The following is a 23,105-nucleotide window of genomic DNA, read 5'->3' as shown; positions in this document are numbered from 1 at the left end:
ATCTGGGTCTCTGGGCTCCATTAGAGTCTCTGGGCTCCATCCAGGTCTCTGGGCCCCATCCGAGTCTCTGGGCTCTATCCGGGTCTCTGGGCCACATCAGGCTCTCTGAGCTCCATCCGGGTCACTGGGCTCCATCCGGGTCTCTGGGCCACATCGGGGTCATTGGCTCCATCCGGGTCTCTGGGCCACATCGGGCTCTCTGAGCTCCATTCGAGTCTCTGGGCTCTCTCCAGGTCTCTGAGCTACATCCGGGTCCCTAAGGCTCCATCCTCTTCTCTGGGCTCCATCCTAGTCTCAGGGCTCCATCCGAGTCTCTGGGCTCCATCCGAGTCTCTGGGCTCCATCCGGGTCCCTAAGGCTCCATTCCGGTCTCTGGGCTCCATCCGAGTCTCTGGGCTCCACCAGGGTCTCCGGGCCACATCCGAGTCCCCATTGCCACATCCGGGTCCACAGGGCCACCTCCAGGTCTCTGGATTCCATCGGGTTCTCTGGGCTTCATCCGAGTCTCTGTGCTGCATCCGGGTCTCTTGGCTCATTCCGGGTACCTAAGGCTCCATCCGAGTCTCTGAACTCCATCCGGGTCCCTAAGACTCCATCCGAGTTCCTAAGGCTCTATCTGGGTTCCTAAGGCTCCATCCGAGTCTATGGATTCCCTCCGGCTTACACAGAGCCGGGCGGGGATACTACACCTTCCCGAAGCCTCAGCGGCGGCGGCGACGCTCTACGTGTGGGCTGTACTGGCCTGAGTGACAGATAGCCGACCCAATGGCTTCCCCGGTCTCAGACTCCGGACCGCTCAGACCTGGGGTGGGTGTGTGCTTCCTGTTTCGGAGGCGTCTGCTCGGGGCGGAAATGGTGTGGAAAGGAACCGTGTTTCAACCCAGCTGTCTTCTTTCTCTTCTTTGAAAAAAAGCTCTGAGGCCTAATTTTCCTGACCTAAATGATCATTTTTCGTCTGTCACCTGTGGGCCATATTTCCTGGTTTCACATTGCCCAGCCACCCTCTGCTTGGACAGGGTGGACCGGGGAGACTACAACTCCCCAAAGCCTCAGCGGCAGGGCGCTCTGCGGCTGGGCTCGTCTGAGTGACAGGTCGGGCAGCCATTGGCTTCACGCGGTCTCAGACTCCGTTGCCAATCAGATGCTGAGTGGTTGTGTCGCCCTGTTTCTGCGGCTCGGGGCGGAAATGGTGTGGAAAGGAACCGCCTCGAGCCACGCCCCTCGCGGCTCCTGACTGGACGCGGGAAGTGACGTCTGCGCGCACCACGCGGCAGTCGTCCCGCCCATGTCCAGCTCGGACCGGACGGGGCAGCTTCGGGTCTGGGTCCCGCACGTCCCTGGCAGCCCCTGAGCGGGCGCATACCCGCCTGTCCGTCCGCCAGAACCTCGCCCTGTAGCTTGGCCCTGCCTGCCCTTGTCTGGGAGGAGGAACGCGCAGGAGGAGCCCAGAACCTGTCTTCTGCCACGGTGCCTGCCCGCGCCCAGCACGGGCGGGACAGGCCGGACTGTTCCTCCTCATCCAGCAGAGCCACTCAGGGCCGGGCAGAGGGCGAGGTTCTGAACCTAGACCTGCGCCTCACTCGTCCAGGGAGGCCAGGCAGCCACCGGCGAGGAAGGAGGTGGCGTTCTGAGCGCGCACTGGAAAAAGTCTTTAGCGGCAGTGCAGAGGGCGGGAGGAGGCGCCCTCGGGCAGCTTCCGGGTCGCGTTAGGGGCAGCAGGAGCGCTAAGGGGGTGGGGTGCTGGCGGGAGACTGACAGATTCCCGGTCCAGTCAGGGGCAGAAGGAGCGCCAAGGGGGTGGGGTGCTGGCGGGAGACTGACAGGATCCCGGTCCAGTCAGGGGCAGGCAGCACCGCCAAGGGGGTGGGGTTTAGGCGGGAGACTGACAGGTTCCCCGTCCAGTCTGGGGCAGGCAGGGGAACGCTAAAGGGGTGGGGTGCTGGCGGGAGACTGACAGGTTCCCCGTCCAGTCAGGGGCAGAAGGAGCGCCGAGTGGGTGGGGTTTACTCTCTTTTCTCGAAAATAAAAGCTCTATGATCTAATTTTCCTGACCTAAGTTATCATTTTTCTTTTATCATCTGTGGGCCATATTCCCTGGTTTCACATTGTCCAGCCATGCTCGGCTTGCACAGAGCGGGGCGGGGAGACTACAACTCCCAGAAGCCTCAGCGGCGGCGGCGACGCTCTACGTGTGGGCTGTACTGGCCTGAGTGACAGGTAGCCGACCCAATGGCTTCCCCGGTCTCAGACTCCGAACCGTTCAGACGCGGGGTGGGTGTGTGCTTCCTGTTTCGGAGGCGTCTGCTCGGGGCGGAAATTCTATATGTAAGAGCTGAGAAAGCTTTCTTTTCTTTCAAAAAAAAAAAAAAAAAAGCTGTGAGGCCTAATTTTCCTGACCTGAGCTATCATTTTCCTTTTATCATCTGTGGGCCATATTTCCTGGTTTCACATTGCCCAGCCACCCTCTGCTTGGACAGGGTGGACCGGGGAGACTACAACTCCCCAAAGCCTCAGCGGCAGGGCGCTCTGCGGCTGGGCTCGTCTGAGTGACAGGTCGGGCAGCCATTGGCTTCACGCGGTCTCAGACTCCGTTGCCAATCAGATGCTGAGTGGTTGTGTCGCCCTGTTTCTGCGGCTCGGGGCGGAAATGGTGTGGAAAGGAACCGCCTCGAGCCACGCCCCTCGCGGCTCCTGACTGGACGCGGGAAGTGACGTCTGCGCGCACCACGCGGCAGTCGTCCCGCCCATGTCCAGCTCGGACCCGACCGGGCAGCTTCGGGTCTGGGTCCCGCACGTCCCTGGCAGCCCCTGAGCGGGCGCATACCCGCCTGTCCGTCCGCCAGAACCTCGCCCTGTAGCTTGGCCCTGCCTGCCCTTGTCTGGGAGGAGGAACGCGCAGGAGGAGCCCAGAACCTGTCTTCTGCCACGCTGCCTGCCCGCGCCCAGCACGGGCGGGACAGGCCGGACTGTTCCTCCTCATCCAGCAGAGCCACTCAGGGCCGGGCAGAGGGCGAGGTTATGAACCTAGACATGCGCCTCACTCGTCCAGGGAGGCCAGGCAGCCACCGGCGAGGAAGGAGGTGGCGTTCTGAGCGCGCACTGGAAAAAGTCATTAGCGGCAGTGCAGAGGGCGGGAGGAGGCGCCCTCGGGCAGATTCCGGGTCGAGTTAGGGGCAGCAGGAGCGCTAAGGGGGTGGGTGGGGTGCTGGCGGGAGACTGACAGGTTCCCGGTCCAGTCAGGGGCAGAAGGAGCGCCAAGGGGGTGGGGTTTAGGCGGGAGACTGACAGGTTCCCCGTCCAGTCAGGGGCAGAAGGAGCGCCAAGGGGGTGGGGTGCTGGTGGCAGACTGACAGGATCCCGGTCCAGTCAGGGGCAGGCAACATGGTCTTGAACCCAGCTCACTTCTCTCTTTTCTTAGTTTGAAGGCAGAGTGGACAGTGAGAGAGAGACAGAGAGAAAGGTCTTCCTTTGCCGTTGGTTCACCCTCCCATGGCTGCTGCGGCCGGCGCACCGCGCTGATCCGATGGCAGGAGCCAGGTACTTTTCCTGGTCTCCCATGGGGTGCAGGGCCCAAGCACCTGGGCCATCCTCCATTGCACTCCCTGGCCACAGCAGAGAGCTGGCCTGGAAGAGGGGCAACCGGGACAGAATCCAGCGCCCCCACCGGGACTAGAACCCGGCGTGCCGGCGCCGCAAGGTGGAGGATTAGCCTATTGAGCCACGGCGCCGGCTCGATCAAGGAGCTTTTTTTAAAAGAAAAGAGAGGAGAGAGCTGTGTGAAATGCGGTTCAGCACCACTTCCGCCCCGAGCCGCTGAAACAGGAAGCACACGCCCGCCCAGCCTCTGATTGGTCCCCGAGTCTGAGACCGGAGAAGCCATAGGCTGTGCTACCTGTCACTCGTACGAGCCCAGCCCAGTCGTAGAGCGCCGCATCCGCCGCCGCTAGGGCTCCTGGCAGCTGTAGTTCAGGGCTGCGTTCAGACAAGGCAAGTGTGCCTGCACAATTTGAAATCAGGAAAGATGGCCCAAAAATGATAAATGAAAAATGATAACTTAGGTCCGGAAAATTAGATCATAGAGCTTTTATTTTCAAGAAAAGAGAGAAGTGAGTTGGGTTGAACGTGGTTTGTTTCAAGACCACGTCCGTCGGGAGCCGCAGAAACAGGAAGCCCGCAACCACCCAGCATCTGATTGGCCCCCGGGTCTGAGACGCGTGAAGCCATTGGCTTGCGGACCTGTCACTCAGGCGAGTCCAGCCCAGACGCAAAGCGACGCTCTCGCTGAGCCGTTTGGGAGTTGTGGTCTCCCCGCTCCGCCCAGTTCAAGCCTAGCGTGGCTGGGCAATGTGAAACCAGGAAATATGGCCCACAGATGATAACAGGAAAATGATAGCTCAGGTCAGGAAAATTAGGCCTCACAGCTTTTTTTTTTTTTTTGAAAGAAAAGAAAGCTTTCTCAGCTCTTACATATAGAATTTCCGCCCCGAGCAGACGCCTCCGAAACAGGAAGCACACACCCACCCCGCGTCTGAGCGGTCCGGAGTCTGAGACCGGGGAAGCCATTGGGTCGGCTACCTGTCACTCAGACCAGTACAGCCCACACGTAGAGCGTCGCCGCCGCCGCTGAGGCTTCTGGGAGTTGTAGTCTCCCCGCCCCGCTCTGTGCAAGCCGAGCGTGGCTGGACAATGTGAGACCAGGGAATATGGCCCACAGATGATAAAAGAAAAATGATAACTTAGGTCAGGAAAATTAGATCATAGAGCTTTTATTTTCAAGAAAAGAGAGAAGGCCAGCGCCGCGGCTCACTAGGCTAATCCTCCAGCTAGCGGCGCCGGCACCCCGGGTTCTAGTCCCGGTGGGGGCGCCGGATTCTGTCCCGGTTGCCCCTCTTCCAGGCCAGCTCTCTGCTGTGGCCAGGGAGTGCAGTGGAGGATGGCCCAAGTGTTGGGCCCTGCACCCCATGGGAGACCAGGAAAAGTACCTGGCTCCTGCCATCGGATCAGCGCGGTGCGCTGGCCACAGCGCACCGACCGCAGCGGCCATTGGAGGGTGAACCAACGGCAAAAGGAAGATCTTTCTCTGTCTCTCTCTCTCACTGTCCACGCTGCCTGTCAAAAAAATAAAAGGCGGCGCCGCGGCTCACTAGGCTAATCCTCCGCCTAGCGGCGCCGGCACGCCGGGTTCTAGTCCCGGTGGGGGCGCCGGATTCTGTCCCGGTTGCTCCTCTTCCAGGCCAGCTCTCTGCTGTGGCCCGGGAGTGCAGTGAAGGATGGCCCAGGTGCTTGGCCCTGCACCCCATGGGAGACCAGGAGAAGTACCTGGCTCCTGCCATCGCATCAGCGCGGTGCGCTGGCCGCTTTGGCCACTGGAGGGTGAACCAACGGAAAAGACCTTTCTCTCTGTGTCTCTCTCATGGTCTATAACTCTGCCTCTCAGATAAATGTAATCTTTTTTTTAAAGATTTATGTATTTGAAAGGGTTACACAGAAGTTTTTATTCACAAGAAGCTATGAGCTAATGTATAATCTTTAAGTTTTTTTTTGTTTTTTGTTTTTTGGTTTTTTTTGAAGGCAGAGTGGACAGTGAGAGAGAGACAGAGAGAAAGGTCTTCCTTTGCCGTTGGTTCACCCTCCAATGGCTGCTGCGGCCAGCGCACCGCGTTGATCCGAAGCCAGGAGCCAGGTGCTTCTCCTGGTCTCCCATGGGGTGCAGGGCCCAAGCCCTTGGGCCATCCTCCACTGCACTTCCTGGCCACAGCAGAGAGCTGGCCTGGAAGAGGGGCAACCGGGACAGAATCCGGTGCTCAAATGGGATGTTAGCATTGTAGGCCAGGGTGTTAAACCACTGCACCACAGCGCTGGCCCCATAAATAAAATCTTTAAAAAAAATGCACATTGGACAGTTAACTCAGAAATCAGGAAAAGTGACCAGCTAACATGTGAAAACTTCACAATTTAGGTTTTCAAATTAATGAAAATATAATTATAAATTCATCAATATTGTGTCATAGAGTTCTGAAATTTTACTCTTGTGAGGATTTTGTAATCTGTTTCCCTTCTATTTGTTTATTGATTATTTCTAGAAGATTGCTGTGTGCTATCATTCATATTTTTATTTTTTCTTTATTTTAAAATTATTGTTTTAATTGCCCATATTTTTGTGGTATAGTATGGTAATAGATTCATATATACAAATGTGCAATAATTAAATCAGGCTCAGATTTTTTTAAAGAATGGCTTTTTTTTTGAGAAAAAGAGAAAGAGCTACCATTTGTTGTTGCACTCATGTTCTTAAAGATTTCTTTGAAACACAGAGAGAAAGAGAGAGGGTGACATGGAGAACGACATCTTCCACCACCACTTCTTTCAACAAGTGGTTATAACAGCCAGGGCTTGGGTAGGTGGAAGCCTGCAGCCAAGAACACCATTTAGCTCTCCTGTGTGGTCATCAGGTACATTAACAGGAAGCTGCATCAGAACTGGAGCGGTGATGACTTTGGCATGTGATATAGGCAACCCAGCCCACTGTATCAGATTGCTTATTCCTAGGCTTGTTTCTACTGAAATTGGGCCCGATGTTGTTGGTTGAGAGAAGCAGTAGAAAATGACTCAGCCTAGAGTTTTTTGTGGCCCTTGGGGAAATAAAGCAACAAAAGGGCAATCTCTCTGTATTTCTGTCTGGCTCTGTTTCTCTCTGTCTCTGTAAGTCTGACTTTTCAATAAATAAATCTTGAAAAAAATCACTGAGATTTTTATGAGAACAAAGAACATTTTTTGCAACTCTTTTATTCTCCTCAGAGTATGCACAAGTAATCAAAATGCTGGGAAATGGACGATTAGAAGCAATGTGCTTTGATGGTGTAAAGCGATTATGCCATATTAGAGGAAAATTGAGAAAGAAGGTAGGTGTATAGATTTCTTTTATTATAAAATTTGCTGCAAAGAATTACTTTACTTCAGGTATACAACTGTTTGCCAAGCAGTTCAATTTTGTAAATTGCCAAAGACTTAAAACGAAACAGTTATTTATTTGAGAACACAAATTAAACTTCTCAAAAGATTCTATTTGTATAAAGAATTATATATTGTAGCTGTAAATGTTTACTGGATAGTTAATATAGAAATGATAAATGATTTCTACAGTACTACATTCAACTAAATGTTAATGTGAAAAAAACAATTTTTTAGTTTTAAAAGTGACAAAAGAGATGGGTAATTCATTCAGTTTATGTATTACATTTTAGTTAAATAGAACTGCAAATGGTATGAGAAATTTGAATGTGAAGTCCTATAGATTCCTTTTGAAATGTATACATTGTTTAATGATAGTATCCATTTCACTTGAACACTTTTGAAGAGACTTCCTATGTGTGGATTTCATATTTTGGGTACCAGAATTTCTTTTTTAATTTCTTTCTGAACTGTTGGAAAACCCTTTGTAGTATGTGTTTTGTGGAAAGATTCATTTAACATTAAAATCATCTTCAAATGAAAATAATATGCTGTAAAATCTGTTTCATAGGTTTGGATAAATACCTCAGACATTATTTTGATTGGTCTCCGAGAGTATCAGGTAAAAACTAAGTTTAAATTTATGTTGCAGCCTCCATAGCAAGTCATTAATTGTTAGGAAACACAGAATTAACATTGTTGGGCAATTCTAGGCCAGTGTGTTTTTAACCATTCTGCTGTTTGCATTTTGTTTAACACTATAGTGTTTTTACTACAATTTATTAATCGTGTATTTGTTTTTATTTTTTGTAAGAAGACTTGGTCAATACAGTTTCTATTTATATATGTATTTATTTTAAATATTTATTTATTTATTTGAAAGGCAGAGTTACAGAGAGCCCGAGACAGAAGCAGTGAGTGAGAATGAAAGGCCTTTATTTGAAAGATTTACAGAGAGAAGCAGAGAAAGAGACATCTTCCATCCGTTGGTTCACTGTCCAGTTGGCTGCAACAGCCAGAGCTCCACGATCCAGGAGCCAGGTGCAGCTCTGGCTGTTGCAGCCAACTGGAGAGTGAACCAACGTTGGAAGACGTCTCTGTCTCCTCCTCTTTCTCTGTATATCTGTCTTTCAAATAAATAAAATAAATCTTTAAAAAAAAGAAAAAAACTTCGCAGAATGCACAGAGCAGTCAAAGCTGGAATAAGCCAAAGCCAGGAACCTGAAACTCAATCTAGTTTTCCTATAGGATTTGAGGGTTGTCCCAGCCTCTTTAGTTTTCCAAAAACCTGTTCTTAAGTCATAATTTGTTGTTTTTTGAAACTGAATATTTTGTATGTCATTATGATGTTTTGTTACTACTGCTTGTTTTTAGTGATTTATGAAAAATAGAAGATTGTTTCCCTGTCCTACTTTATTCAGATGAAATTACAGATGACCTATATTTTTAATTATTTAAAATTATATATTTTTTTCTATTTGTTTTAGAATTTTTTAATAGAGTACGGGTGGGTAAAGGAAGAAAAGCAGTGCAGTGTTATGAGTTTTACAAGTTTGTTTATTTCTAAGGATAACAAAGCAGACGTAATTTTAAAATACAATGCAGATGAAGCTAGAAGTCTGAAGGCATATGGCGAGCTTCCTGAACATGGTAATGTCTATTATTATTAATCTCCTCTGTCATAGATATTTTCTTTTTTATTTTTATTTTATTTATTTATTTATTTATTTATTTATTTATTTATTTATTTTGGCAGGCAGAGTGGACAGTGAGAGAGAGACAGAGAGAAAGGTCTTCCTTTGCCGTTGGTTCACCCTCCAATGGCCGCTGCGGCCAGCGCACCGCGCTGATGGGATGGCAGGAGCCAGGTGCTTTTCCTGGTCTCCCATGGGGTGCAGGGCCCAAGCAGCTGGGCCATCCTCCACTGCACTCCTGGCCACAGCAGAGAGCTGGCCTGGAAGAGGGGCAACCGGGACAGAATCCGGCACCCAGACCGGGACTAGAACCCGGTGTGCCAGCGCCGCAAGGCGGAGGATTAGTCTACTGAGCCGCGGTGCCGGCTATGTCATAGATATTTTCATTCTTTGTGTTTAGTTGAAGGAATTTTCATGGAGTTGTCTGTGACATTAAATATATACACTTTCTGGTGAGTTTGTAAGTTTGCAAAACTTTGAAACCTGGATTTGTATAAACGTCTGTCAAAGTAACACATTATTAGCATTTTTCCATTTAACATTTCTCAGCCGACTCATAGTTTTCATTTTCTTAAAAAGATTTTATTTATTTATCTGAGAGGTAGAGTTGCAGACAGTGAGAGGGAGAGACACAGAGAAAGATCTGAAAATCAATTGAAATTCTTTGCATTTGAGGAAGTGCCGATGTCTGTGAATTAGTCTAGCACCTCCTTTTCTCTTTTATTATGTATTTATTTTAAAAAGATTTATTTATTTATTTGAAAGACAAAATTACAGAGAGACATAGAGATGAGACAGAGAGAGAGAGGTCCTCCACCCACTGATTCACTCTCCAATTGGCCGCAATGGCCAGAGCTGTTCTGATCTGAAGCCAGGAGCCAGGAGCTTCCTCTGGGTCTCCCATGTGGGTGCAGGGGCCCAAGGACTTGAGCCATCTCCAACTGCTTTCCCAGGCCAGAGCAGAGAGCTAGATCAGAAATGGAGTAGCCAGGACTCGAACTGGTGCCCATATGGGATGGTGTCGCTGCAGGCAGATGCTTAGCCCAGTATGCCACAGCACCAGCTGTGCGTCACTGTTATTTCTTAAATGATAAACATGATTTGACTAAATCTTGCTCTGGTTTGCTAAGTTTCTCCAGTAGTTGTAGAACTAGTTGTTTTAATCTCATGATGTTTTATACTTCATGTGACTACATGTTGTTTAGTCATACTCATTTGATGTTTTTAAAATTGTTAAATTTTTAAAATGTTATTAAAATTATGTTGCACTGAACAAAAGTGCAGCACATATATTCTCTGTTGTAATGACTTAGGAATAGATGAATTTCTGGGGGATTTTGTTGTTAGATTGCTTTATATAGCTTCATAAAGCAATATATTTTGCTCCTAATAGCAGAACTTTGGTTGAATGGAAGGTTGGCCTATAATAAGACTCTTGCGGTTACTCATTTTAATAACATTTTAATTGTGTAATGAATGTTTTTTATGCATTTATTATTTATTTAGCTAAAATCAATGAAACTGATACATTTGGTCCTGGAGATGATGATGAAATCCAGTTTGATGATATTGGAGATGATGATGAAGACATTGATGATGTAAGTACATGACCCTAAAAGTTGAGGGGGTGTGTTTGCTAATAATGTTTAGTGCTTAATGCATAATGGAAATGCTGTGAATTTGAATATATTATTAGAAACAATCTAGCCAATCTAGGTGTTTATACTTGGACAAGCACTTTCTGAAAAGTAATTATTAACTTTCCCAGTGGATATTGCATGGTTACAGTTTGTATAAGCAGAGTATCTAAATAGATATTTCTGTTAAATAAAATAGTAGAAGATTTTTGTTTGAACTAACTTAGTGATACTGAAATTGCTGCATTTTTTTAAAGGTTTATTTGAGATGCAGAGTTACAGAGAGGTATGAGAGAGAGAGACAGAGGTCTTCCATCTTCTGGTTCACTCCCCAAATGTCTGCAATGGCTGCATCTGTGCTGAGCTGAAGCCAGGAGCCAGGAGCTTTTTCCATGTGGTGCAGGGGCTAATTTACTTATTTTGAAAGAGATGTGAAGAGAGACAGAGAGAGACAGGATCTTCCATTTGCAGATAGCTGCAGCAGCCAGTGCTGGTCTAGGTAGCTTCATTTGGATCTCCCATATGGGTGGCAGGGCCTTCTGCTTGGGCCATCTTTAGATGGATTTCACAGGCCATTAGCAGGTAGCTGGATCAGATACGGAGCAGCATGGATACTGCTCTTCAAGGCAGAAGCTTAGCCCACTATTCCACAGTGTGCTGGCCCTACTGCAGACTCTTAAAGCCTGATTGTGGAGACAGATATTATGGAGCATGTAATAGGAAAATACTAATTTCTTTGTGAGGCATTGTTATTGCCCAGATCCTTGGTTTGGTCTTGTTGCATGTTTATTTTGTGCAAACTTAAAAAAGTGATGAGGACACAGAACTGAATGCCTTGCTACTGTTCTGTTGTTAACTCAATTTAAATGAAACATCCTGATTTTCTGTTTATCTATTAAAATAACTATATAGCTTACATTTCAATCTAGATTTTTTCTTACCACAGTGCAACAAAAATAGTTCAGAAAAAAAATCTGCATAGTTGCACACACAAACAATGCACACATAGAAAAACACAAAATGATTTTTTGCAGTTGTTTTTGACCAAGTTCATGCAATATAATAACCAGAGTTTCCAAAAATTATGAAGGCTAGTATCTTTGTGTATGTGCATTAAAAAATTTTAAACACAAAGTAATCTGCTGGTTTTATATAAGTTTAATATATAGTTTATACTATATATCTTAATCTATCTTAAAACATACAGAACTTCCTTTGCAGATCCTAGATACGATGGATTCCCAAGGGTAGAAAGTATTAACAGTTAATTTCTTTGTCAAGCATCAAAAGTGTAACTATCATGGATTCAGGGTAGATTTGTGCATTTTTATAAGATTTTACTTTTCCTTCATTACCTAAAATCCTAACAACTTCTGGATCATTTTTCTGGGAGGTTTATAGGTTATATAATTTTGCTCCTGTGACTAATCACTCAGAGAACAGATTTGGGTAGGACTGTGCCTCATCTAATTGTTAAAGGACAGAAGGGTATACTGAACTTTTAAGGATATTTCCCATAGTAGAACATCTGAAACAGAAAGATTTTACTAATAGTAGATAGGAATTGAGAAAATCTAATGTATAATCTATTTCATTTAAAAGGAATTTGACATGTAATCCTGAAGAGATTCCTATGTTACAATAATTATTTCTTCATGGGTCTCTTTCTTTTCATTTACAGATCTAAATTGAATTTAGTTTTCATTTTCTGAAGACATTAACTGGGAATTTTGACCATCAACTTAAGAAGAATAGAACTTTATTTACCATGAGTATTGTTTATTAAAACAAATTGTCTTAATTCCGTTTTTTTTTTATGTATTTACTATACTATATTTCTTTAAAAATTGATGTTGAACCATCTTAGGTGACATATTAATTCTTTATTTTTTATATAATGAGACTTAGAAATAAAACATTTTTAAAAAAGAGAAAGAAATGCCTTTTCTACCATTGACAGTCACAGTTGCAAGAAATTGATGTTTAATCAGAATTGAAAATCAAAATTGAAAGTCATAGATTTGTCTGGAATAGTATTTAACTAATTTCTATAGTCTATGGACTTGTTCTGTATCTTTCAGAAATATATTTATGGTCTCTATAACATTTAAGAATGATCAAAATATACTTTGGAATGGTGTCAGCTTAAGTATTTTTATACTGAGTTTGTTACCTTTTATATTTTTGTAACTATTTGTTTTCATCCTTGTAAGTCCATTTGTAAAATGCAGTTTTCAAAATAAGGATGTATGTTACAGTTTTGAATTTATAAGACTTGTGGCTCCAGAAATAGTATATTGAAACTGGAAGAAGTAGCATAGTAATTGATGCCATTTTCTTTAGCATGCATGGAAAAATTGTCAAGATGGTAAGGTACATCGAGTATTTTTTACTCTATGAAAAGTATGTTAAAAGGTGAAATTTTATTTATAACAGTCATCCATTGTAATCCAGTTTTAAGCTTCATAAACAGATGAATTCAGTATTTAAGTGGAAAACTAACTTCTTAGTAAATTTTTTAAACCAAAAAATTGTAAATCTTTTCCTGAACTTGGAGTATGGTATTCTTCCTGTGTACACAAAACTTCCTGTCATTTTCAATGTAATGGGACATCAGTCTTCACAAGAAGACTGGAACCTCATTTTCCAAGAACACAATGGAGCTTTATTATCTCAGAATGCAGTAAGGCATCACTTTTCCCAGAGGGCAAGGGAACTGCCCAACCCCAGAAGGCAGGGTGTGATGACAGAATTGTTAATAAGGTGAGGGACTCCATGGTTGGAAACATGCAGAAGTAAAGGAGACAAGGAGAGAGGAGAAAATAGTTGAGGATTGCAGGTGCTGAGAAGAAAGGATTTGAAATGATAATATACTGCTATAGAATTCACCTGTATTCCATTCCCAAACCACCCAAAGCTAAAAGGTGAGCTTGAGATGGACATTTCCTTATTGCTTCAAAAAGCAATGAAAAACATGTAAGTTTCATTTTTATGCATTGTTTTTGCACTGAGTACTGTATATCAGAGAAAACATATTTGTCTTTTAGGAACTGCCTTATTTCATTACGCAACATGATCTCAAGTCACATCCATTTTGTTAAAAAGACAGGCTTTCATTCCTTTTTATGCATGAGTAGTATTCCATAGTGTATATTTAACAGAATTTTAAAATTCAGCATGAGTTGATGGATAAGTTGATTGATTCTATATGTGAGGTATCATAAATTGAGCTGTCATACTCATAGTAGTGCAAATATCTTTCATTCATGGATATTTTTCTATCATCTGTGTACCATTTATCCGTTTGCTACAGGAAGTTTTCTCCCATGATATACAAAAAAGATCACGTGTTCACAGTTCAAACAGTCTTCAGAACATACCGGTTCTCATTTGGAATATTTGGAAGATGCATGGTTACAAGTTGTCATAGGCATTTTCTCTGAGAAAAACTTTATAAACAGTTTTCTCTCATGTTATTTTACTGTTTAAAGTTTTCTGCCATTGATTGGCAAACAAATATGATTCAGCCATGTGGTTTGTGTGTCTCCCAGGTGGTTGCAGCAAGTGCACAAGGTCCTGTAGTGTCCCCAGGAACTTGCTATGGTTGCAGCTTGAGCAGCTTAATGAATGGATGGGTGAGCAGGAAACTTCCCTGAGAGCCTCTCTTGGGATTGTAACACTATTCTGAATTGAAATACCCAGCAGAATGGCAGTGTACTTCACAACATTAATAAGAAATGAAATGAAAAATATAAATTTATGGTGCCAGTGCTGTGGCATAGTGGGTAAAGCCGCCGCTGCAGTGCCGGCATCCCATATGGGTGCTGGTTCTAGTCCCAGCTGCTCTTCTTCTGATCCAGCTCTCTGCTGTGGCCTGGGAAAGCAGTAGAAGATGGCCCAAGTGCTTGGGCCCCTGCACCCGCATGGGAGACCCGGAGGAATCTCCTGGCTCGTGGCTTCAGATCTGCTCAGCTGTGGCTGTTGTGGCCATCTAGGGAGTGAACCAGTGGATGGAAGACCTCTCTCTCCGTCTCTACCTCTCTCTGTAACTGTCTCAAGTTTGATTGCTCATGGCTGCCTCTGTGCCACTTTCTGACTTCTGTATGTCTGTCTGAGGTTTCATTGGCCTTACCCCCGTCTGTTAGTCTGTGGGTTCAACTGATTCTACCTTCTCTCTGTTTCAGGTTTTATTGCCCATGGCTGCGTCTGTGTTACTGCCTCTCAGAGCTGTTTTCTCTCCTTTAGATTTGTTCTGACTTGTCTGTCTCAGGTTCGAGTGGCTATGTGTGTATGGGTTTGATTAATTCTAGCTTTCTGTGTCTAAGTTTTGATTGACCATGCCTGCCTGTGACTGACTGTGGGTTTGGTTGTAGTACTCTGTCAGGTTTCTTTTTTTTTTTTTAATTTATAGATTTTATTTATTTGAGAAGCAGAGTTAGAGAGAGAGACAGAGAACCGTTTGTTCACTCCCCAGATGGTCACAACAGCCGGTGCTGTGCTGCTCTGAAGTCAGGAGCCAGCAGCAGTATAGGCAAGGGCCAGGGTACATTCCACTCTGGTATTTTGCAAGCCTGGACACTCAGTATGTCAGAACAGTAAAGAAAGAATTTCTTTAGGAACTGGTGCATTCATCTGTGTGCCTGTCAGATTCTGTAGGAGGAGAGAATTTTATTGGGTTTGCCAAAAGAATAATGAGGTTGGGATGGAACACTTTGTTCTCCATTCCTGTGTGTTCTCTGGAAAAAAATAGGGATGTGTTGTACATGAGACAATGTATGACAAAAAACTTAAGTTCCCAGTGTTGCCCATTGACTTATCAGTCCTGCATGGATTGATTTTGCAGTGTGCACTTTGTACTATACATTTCCTCTACCCACAGGTATCAGGAAAGAGAAAAGGCACTCAATATAGGATGAAAAGACACAAATGGCCCTTGACTTCATTCATGTAAACAGTTTTATCCATTATTAAAGCATATCTCTCAACCTATCTGATGCTCGATTTTCATTGTAAAATGAGATTAGTGCATGCCTCACAAAAAGGTGGGAAAATTAAATGAGTAAATACATATAGAAAGACATTTCCAACTCTTTAAGTACTATGTTAATGTGAGATTATTCAGCTTGATAATTGTTGGGGTCTCTAGGGTATTTCAATATAATTCCATGGTATGACTTTTGTATATGACTGACAATTGGAGAGTGCCTCTACAACAAGCCACTTTAAAGATCCAGAAGCCATCTGATGTGCCTATTTTATGACAGGTTGTTCCAGGGCCCTCTGATCATCATTTGAAGTTACAATACAGTCATATTATGACATGTACTAGAAGCTTCCATTTCTACTCTAGTCCTTTTAGATCATGATAATACCCTCTATACATATGCTCTGCATATATTAAGTGATGATTAGAAAATCTGCATTTAGCCACTTGAGGAAAAATTCTCACAGAATCCTGTCAAGCATCTCCATGAAATCCTAAGCCTCCTAGACTTCTTGGCTTCTTCTCAGTCCATCTGATCAAGTCATCCAAGAATCCAGTCACCTACCTATCCACCCATTCATACACTCATGAACATACCAACTCATCCAAACATAACAACTACCCATCCATCCACAACCAGTCACCTACCTATCCACCCATTCATCCACTCACATACAACCACCCATTCATCCACACAACTATCCTTCCATCCACCCACTAGTCCAACTATCCATCAGTCCTACTATCCCATGAGTTCATTGACCCTTGTGTATTTTTGAACATTAATTAATGATCTATCTTTCTAATGTCATACACTGTCTTTTGGTGTAGAAGCAGACCCAGTGCCTGCTCTCCAGGCACATAAAATTTGGCAGTAGAAAATTAGTTGACGAGTTAAACCTGGAGAAATTGACATAGAACCTGAGTAACACTTTATAAGTTATTTTTTTTATTTATTTAATTTTTGGACAGGCAGAGTGGACAGTGAGAGAGACAGAGAGAAAGGTTTTCCTTTTGCCTCCAATGGCCGCCATGGTTGGCGCGCTGCGGCCAGCGCACCACGCTGATCCGATGGCAGGAGCCAGGTGCTTAACCTGGTCTCCCATGGGGTGCAGGGCCCAGGCACTTCGGCCATCCTCCACTGCACTCCCGGGCCACAGCAGAGAGCTGGCCTGGAAGAGGAGCAACCGGGACAGAATCCGGCGCCCCGACCAGGACTAGAACCCGGTGTTCCAGTGCTGCAAGGCGAAGGATTAGCCTAGTGAGCCGCGGCGCCAGCCCACCACAGTGGCTTTCAATGAGGTAAGCCTGGACTTTAATAGAAATCAGCTCATTAAGAGCCCTGGCAGCTCTGCCAGCCAAGAGTTGGATCACTGGAAATGGACCTGCCCTGGAGTTGAAGGATACCCAGGTGAGAGTCATGGATCTTATTGGCTCTAAGCTGAAAAGTCTTTCACTCAGCCCAGCTTCCAAGGTGACCACTGCTGCTGAAGGGGTGGCCAAGCAGGGTCTGCAACATTACAGGCAGAACTGTAAATTTCCTGTTGGAGATGCCATCTGCCTTTACCTGGCCAACTCTCCTCCCAGGCCAGCTGGTAATGGAAGTCAACAGGGTGCCTTCCCCAAGGAGGTTCACACCTCTCTTAAAATGTACCCCATGTAAAGAGATAGATGAGTCTGGGCCTCATAACTGACAGGACCATAAAGCCCAGCAGATTATCAAGCCCCTTCTGTCAGGTTCTATTTGCCTCTCAATCAGAGAACTTATTTGTGGCTTAGACAGCAGCTTCCTTAGGTCCTCCACTAGTAACTCTTCTAGACCCTGTCTAGCCCACTTGGGGCCTCATTCCTTTGTAATCACAGCCTCTACTCTAACATCAGTGGCTCTACTCCCAACCCGTGTGTACTGATGGTCCTCTCTCCCACTCAATGTTGTATGATTGTTCAGGATTTTCTCCACAGACAAATCCCTCTACTGATTACCTGTGTGGTCCTTGGGAAAGAGCAGATGAATGTTATACCCACAGGAGCCAGAGATTGGACGCTGACTACCTTCAATTCTGCTTAGCTGTGCAGCATTACTTCCCTTCTGAATAAAAAAATAATAAATAAAAAAAGAGAGAGATTTACCATGCCTAACCTGGGAGTGTCACCTTTGGCATACCCTTAACCCTGAGGAACCAAACAGGCTCTCAGGCCACACCTATCTCAAGCCTCTAAGGCTCCATCAAAAGCAGACAGTCCACTTAATACAGTCATAGTATAACAAGAAAAAAACACCACAGCAAGGGAAGAAGCATCCAAAGAGTATCCACAATGCCAAGCAACAAATGCAGAAACCGAGGAAACAAGATCAAGGAAGACATTATGGCACCCCCAAAATGAACAAGACACCCCAATTCAAGATTATGAAGATGATGAGATAGAAGAAATGAAAGATAGAGATTTCAAAAAATTTATGATAAGAACATTTAGAAGTTTTCAAAAGCAAATCCTTGAACTACAGAAATCCTTACTGGACAGGATTGAAAATCTCTCTCATGAAAATGAAATTTTAAGGAAGAATCAAAATGAAACACAGAAACTAGTAGAACAGGAAAGTGTGATAGTGAGGCGAAACCAAAATGAAATGAAGAGCTCAATAGATCAAATGACAAACACATTAGAAAGCCTTAAAAACAGAGTCAGTGAAACAGAAGAGAGAATATTGGGCTTAGAAGACAGAGCACAGGAAAACATACAGTCAAACCAAAGAAAAGAAGAGGAAATTAGAAATCTAAAAAATATTGTTGGGAATCTACAGGATACTATTGAAAAAACCAACATTCGAGTTCTAGGAGTTCCTGAAGGCATGGAGAGAGAGAAAGGATTAGAAGGCCTTTTTAGTGAGATACTAGCAGAGAACTTTATGGGTGTGGAGAAGGACAGAGACATCCTAGTACAGGAAGCTCATAGAACCCCCAATAAACATGACCAAAAGAGATCCTCACCACGACACGTGGTAATTAAACTCACCACAGTGAAACATAAAGAAAAGATCCTAAAATGTGCAAGAGAGAAACGTCAGATTACTCTCAGAGGATCTCCAATTAGACTCACAGACTTGTATGCCAGCAAACAGGGAAATCTATCAGAAATGGAGAGATTCCTGGACACATACAATCTACCTAAATTGAACCAGGAAGACAGAAAACCTAAATGTTCAGGATCACTAGCACTCAGGGAAATGCAAATCAAAACCACAATGAGGTTTCACCTCACCCCAGTTAGAATGGCTCACATTCAGAAATCTACCAACAACAGATGCTGGCGAGGATGTGGGGAAAAAGGGACACTAACCCACTGTTGGTGGGAATGCAAACTGGTCAAGCCACTATGGAAGTCAGTCTGGAGATTCCTCAGAAACCTGAATATAACCTTACCATACAACCCAGCCATCCCACTCCTTGGAATTTACCCAAAGGAAATTAAATTGGCAAACAAACAAGCTGTCTGCACATTAATGTTTAGTGCAGCTCAATTCACAATAGCTAAGACCTGGAACCAACCCAAATGCCCATCAACAGTAGACTGGATAAAGAAATTATGGGACATGTACTCTATAGAATACTATACAGCAGTCAAAAACAATGAAACCCAGTCATTTGCAACAAGATGGAGAAACCTTGAAAACATCATGCTGAGTGAAATAGGCCAGTCCCAAAGGGACAAATATCATATGTTCTCCCTGATCGGTGACAACTGACTGAGCACCAAAGAGGAAACCTGTTGAAGTGAAATGGACACTGTGAGAAACGGTGACTTGATCAGCTCTTGTCCTGACTGTTGATGTACAATGTAATACTTTATCCATTTTAGTATTTTTTCTTTTCTTGTTCTATTACTATTGGTTGAATTCTGTAATTAACACACAATTCTTCTTAAGTGCTGAAACTTAACTGAAAAGTGATCCCTGTTAAACATAAGAGTGGGAATAAGAGAGGGAAGAGATGTGCAATTCGGGACATGCTCAAGCTGACTTACCTCAAACGGTAGAGTTAGAAACATACCAGGGGATTCCAATTCAATCCCATCAAGGTGGCATGTACCAATGCCATCTCACTAGTCCCGGTGATCAATTTCAGTTCACAATTGATCACACTGATAGGTCTAAGAGTCAAAGGGATCACACAAACAAGACTAGTGTCTGCTAATACTAACTGATATAATCAAAAAGGGAGAGAACCATCCAATGTGGGGAGCGGGATACACAGCAGACTCATAGAATGGCAGATGTCCTAACAGCACTCTGGCCTCAGAATCAGCCCTTAAGGCATTCAGATCTGGCTGAAGAGCCCATGAGAGTATTTCAGGCATGGAAAGCCAAGACACTCTGGAAAAAAAAAAAAAAACACCTAAATGAAAGATCTCTGTGAGTGAGATCCCAGTGGAAAGAATGGGCCATCAAAGAAGGAGGTACCTTTCTCTGAAGGGAGGAGAGAACTTCCACTTTGACTATGACCCTGTCCGAACAAGATCGAAGTCGGCAAACTCAAAAGGCTTCCATAGCCTTGGCGACTCATGACTAGAGCCTAGGGTGATTACTGATACCATAAACAGGAGTGTCAATTTGTTAAGTCAACAACAGGAGTCACTGTGCACTTACTCCTCATGTAGGATCTCTGTCCTTGGTGTGCTGTACATTGAGATTTAATGCTATAACTAATACTCAAACAGTATTTTTCACTTTATGTTTCTGTGTGGGAGCAAACTATTGAAATCTTTTTTTTTTAATTTTTTTTTTTGACAGGCAGAGTGGACAGTGAGAGAGAGAGATAGAGAGAAAGGTCTTCCTTTGCCGTTGGTTCACCCTCCAATGGCCGCCGCGGCCGGCACGCTGCGGCCGGCGCACCGCGCTGATCCGATGGCAGGAGCCAGGAGCCAGATACTTTTCCTGGTCTCCCATGGGGTGCAGGGCCCAAGCACCTGGGCCATCCTCCACTGCACTCCCTGGCCACAGCAGAGAGCTGGCCCGGAAGAGGGGCAACCGGGACAGAATCCGGCGCCCCGACCGGGACTAGAACCCGGTGTGCTGGCGCTGCTAGGCGGAGGATTAGCCTAGTGAGCCGCGGCGCTGGCCTGAAATCTTTACTTAATGTATGCTAAACTGATCTTCTGTATATAAAGAGAATCGAAAATGAATCTTGATGTGAATGGAAGGGGAGAGGGAGAGAGAAAGGGGAGGGTTGCGGGTGGGAGGGATGTTATGGGGGGGAAGCCATTGTAATCCATACGCTGTACTTGGGAAATTTATATTGATTAAATAAAAGCTACAAAAAAAAAAAAACAGACTAACTTAAAAAAATTGAATAGAATTATGTTCTAGCAATTATTAATGCATTTGCTTTGACCCTGAGAATGCAATGTATTAATACATTTCTTTATAAAATATAAAATGAAATAAAGTTAACTTTCAAATATTCAATGTGAAGTTTCATATCAAATGACTGGAACTTCATAAACTATACAACTAATAGCAGACTAGCCTCCTGTCAATATAAAATATTTACTATAAAACTATATTTTGAAAAGAAAAAAAATCATAAAGTTGAACATGTCATTTTATTGTTCAAGTAATAGAATTTCAGTTATTTTTTCAGAACTGATGAACATAACACCTTTCCGTGTCTAATTTTCATTTAGTCGAAGGTCAGTTAAAATTAGGATATTGGTATATTGAGGATGGTTGATTAGTTGACATTGGCGGGGAGGCAGCAGTTCTACTAGCTATCATTGGCATAGTGAACCATGGATTGCTTGCTGTTAACGTGCTAGAAAAAGGACCCACAATTGTTGCTAAAGAAGGATGTCTAGGTGCAAAAACAGGACGGTTTGCCATCAGTCCAAAATAATTATTCTGTACAGGAGACAATATTTGAAATTGGGAAATAGAAGTTGTAGTTGTCACAACATTCAGGATATGGCCATGTGCTTGAGAGTAGGTACTATATGAATGCCTATGAGAAGTGGTCATTTGATTTAAAAGAGCATGTTGATTTGTTACAAATTGTACTGATGGTGCAATTAAAGTTGATGATGGAGTCAAAATATTACTTGTCACTGGATCATTTGAATTAGCAATTCTGTGGCTAGTAGGAGGCACATTTAAATTTGTAGAAGTTGAAAGTAACCTTTCTTCATTAGTTTCTGTAGATGAGCTAGGATTTTGAGTATGCACATACTCGCCTGCACTGTGGTATGTCTTGTCAAGATTGTGAACTAAAGAAGCAGATGGTGGAGATGTGTGTTTAATCCCAACTCTGCGCTTCATTCTTACTAGAAGTTGGGGACATCCTCGCTTAAAATTTGGATTCTGATAGAACTGTAACTGAAACCAAAGGAGAAAGCATTTAGTGATACTTCAAACCAAGAGTCACAAATTAATATATATGAATATATGCAATCTATGAATAAATGAATAGATAAAATTATTAAATCTAAAATATCAGGTTCAACATAATTACAACAAATAAAACTTGATTATTCCTAAATGTAAAAGTTAGCAAACATTTAAATATGATAACCGTTCCACTAAACTGACCTTAACTTCTTTGTGTGGAGCTCATTGATAAGATTCAAAATAACTAGTAACATTGCTTATATTTTTGAATTTCAAACTTTCTTCTCATAAAAATTTAATGTTGATCCAGCTAATTTTAAACTTTGTGTCTTACTCCATAAATAAATATATTAAGTGAGGTACAAACTAAACTTAGTTGTGATGCCTACATTAGTTGTAAGTGAATATGTTGAATACCTTGCTAAAAACAGGTATGTTGTTTTCTTCTTCCAGAAAGTCAGTCAGGGATGCAGAGCTTTGGAAATCTTGTCGTATTTTTCTAAATCCATAAAGGTTAAGCTGTCGAACTAAACTTTTCATGCTGTCTGTTTCAAATATCTTAAAAGGGGTCTTTCTTTCCAACACTTCTTTCTTAAAGTATTCTTCATTTATCACAATAGAAGTCCCATTTTCGTCCCACCAAATTGACTTAAATTGATCACTTTCAACTATCTTCCAAAGTTTTACAGGAAAGGTCAGAGAAACAAAATCATTCCCTTCTGGGGTGTCAGACATACAAAGTGTATAGCGTGGTCTTTTTATCAAGGGTCCTTCAGATAAAGCTTGAAAGGCATTTTCTTCAACTACAGACCTTAAATCCAAGTCATTATCAATTGTGGGATACCAGCCTGGAGCTTCAGTGGTGTTTTCTGAATCAGTTGTTCCACTCTGAGGAGAGACACCTTGAACTTCTGAGGGAACCTGGGCCATCTCAAATAAATTTTTCTTTGGCTTCTGCCTGGTTTTGAGAACTGAGGCCTCAAATGTTGCTTTAGTAGACTTACACAAGACTAGCTGATGTCAGCCATCACCATGGTCCTGAGTTACTGTGACATCATAAGAGGACTTGTCTCTTAGCAATGCAAATATGACTTTCTGCCTAATGTTGGTTTTCCTCCCTGCAAAACAAGTTAAAATAAAACATTCACAGATAATTTACACAATACACATGTTGCAAAGTCTTGTCGCAGCAAATATTTTGGTTAAATAAAATGGATAAAATGCCTAAATTAGAAGTTTTCCCTTCTTTCTAGCTACATTCTTTACTAAACTTTCATAAGTTGAATGATTCCTGCATGCCAGGAATAAATTTGACTTGGTCCTGATGCACATTCTTGCTGATACATTGTTGGATTTAATTATATCGTACTTTGTTGAGGACTTTTGCATCTATATTCATCAGACATTGCTCTATAATTATCTTTCCTTATTGTATCTTTGTCTGGTTTTAGAATTAGGTG

The 23,105-nt window shown here is 43.6% G+C and overlaps 1 protein-coding gene across 1 annotated transcript in view; it reads right to left on the bottom strand.

Annotated features, from left to right (window-relative positions):
- LOC149119136 (heat shock transcription factor, Y-linked-like) overlaps positions 1 to 22,575 on the bottom strand; it is a 119,180-nt gene extending 96,605 nt beyond the window's left edge. The window contains exons 1-2 of the mRNA XM_089325283.1: positions 22,063 to 22,575; positions 21,135 to 21,633 (exon numbers count right to left, since the gene is read on the bottom strand). Of these exons, the coding sequence (XP_089181409.1) occupies positions 21,135 to 21,633; positions 22,063 to 22,575 (1,012 nt within the window). The remainder of the gene's footprint in view (positions 1 to 21,134; positions 21,634 to 22,062) is intronic.
- Positions 22,576 to 23,105: the final 530 nt, after the last annotated feature.

The sequence above is a fragment of the Oryctolagus cuniculus genome, chromosome Y, assembly GCF_051225735.1.
Source record: "Oryctolagus cuniculus isolate XC-2025 breed Fujian yellow rabbit chromosome Y, ASM5122573v1, whole genome shotgun sequence".
NCBI lineage: Eukaryota > Metazoa > Chordata > Mammalia > Lagomorpha > Leporidae > Oryctolagus > Oryctolagus cuniculus.
The sequence above is the reverse complement of the archived record's forward strand: the minus strand, read 5'-3'. Positions and strand labels throughout refer to the sequence as shown.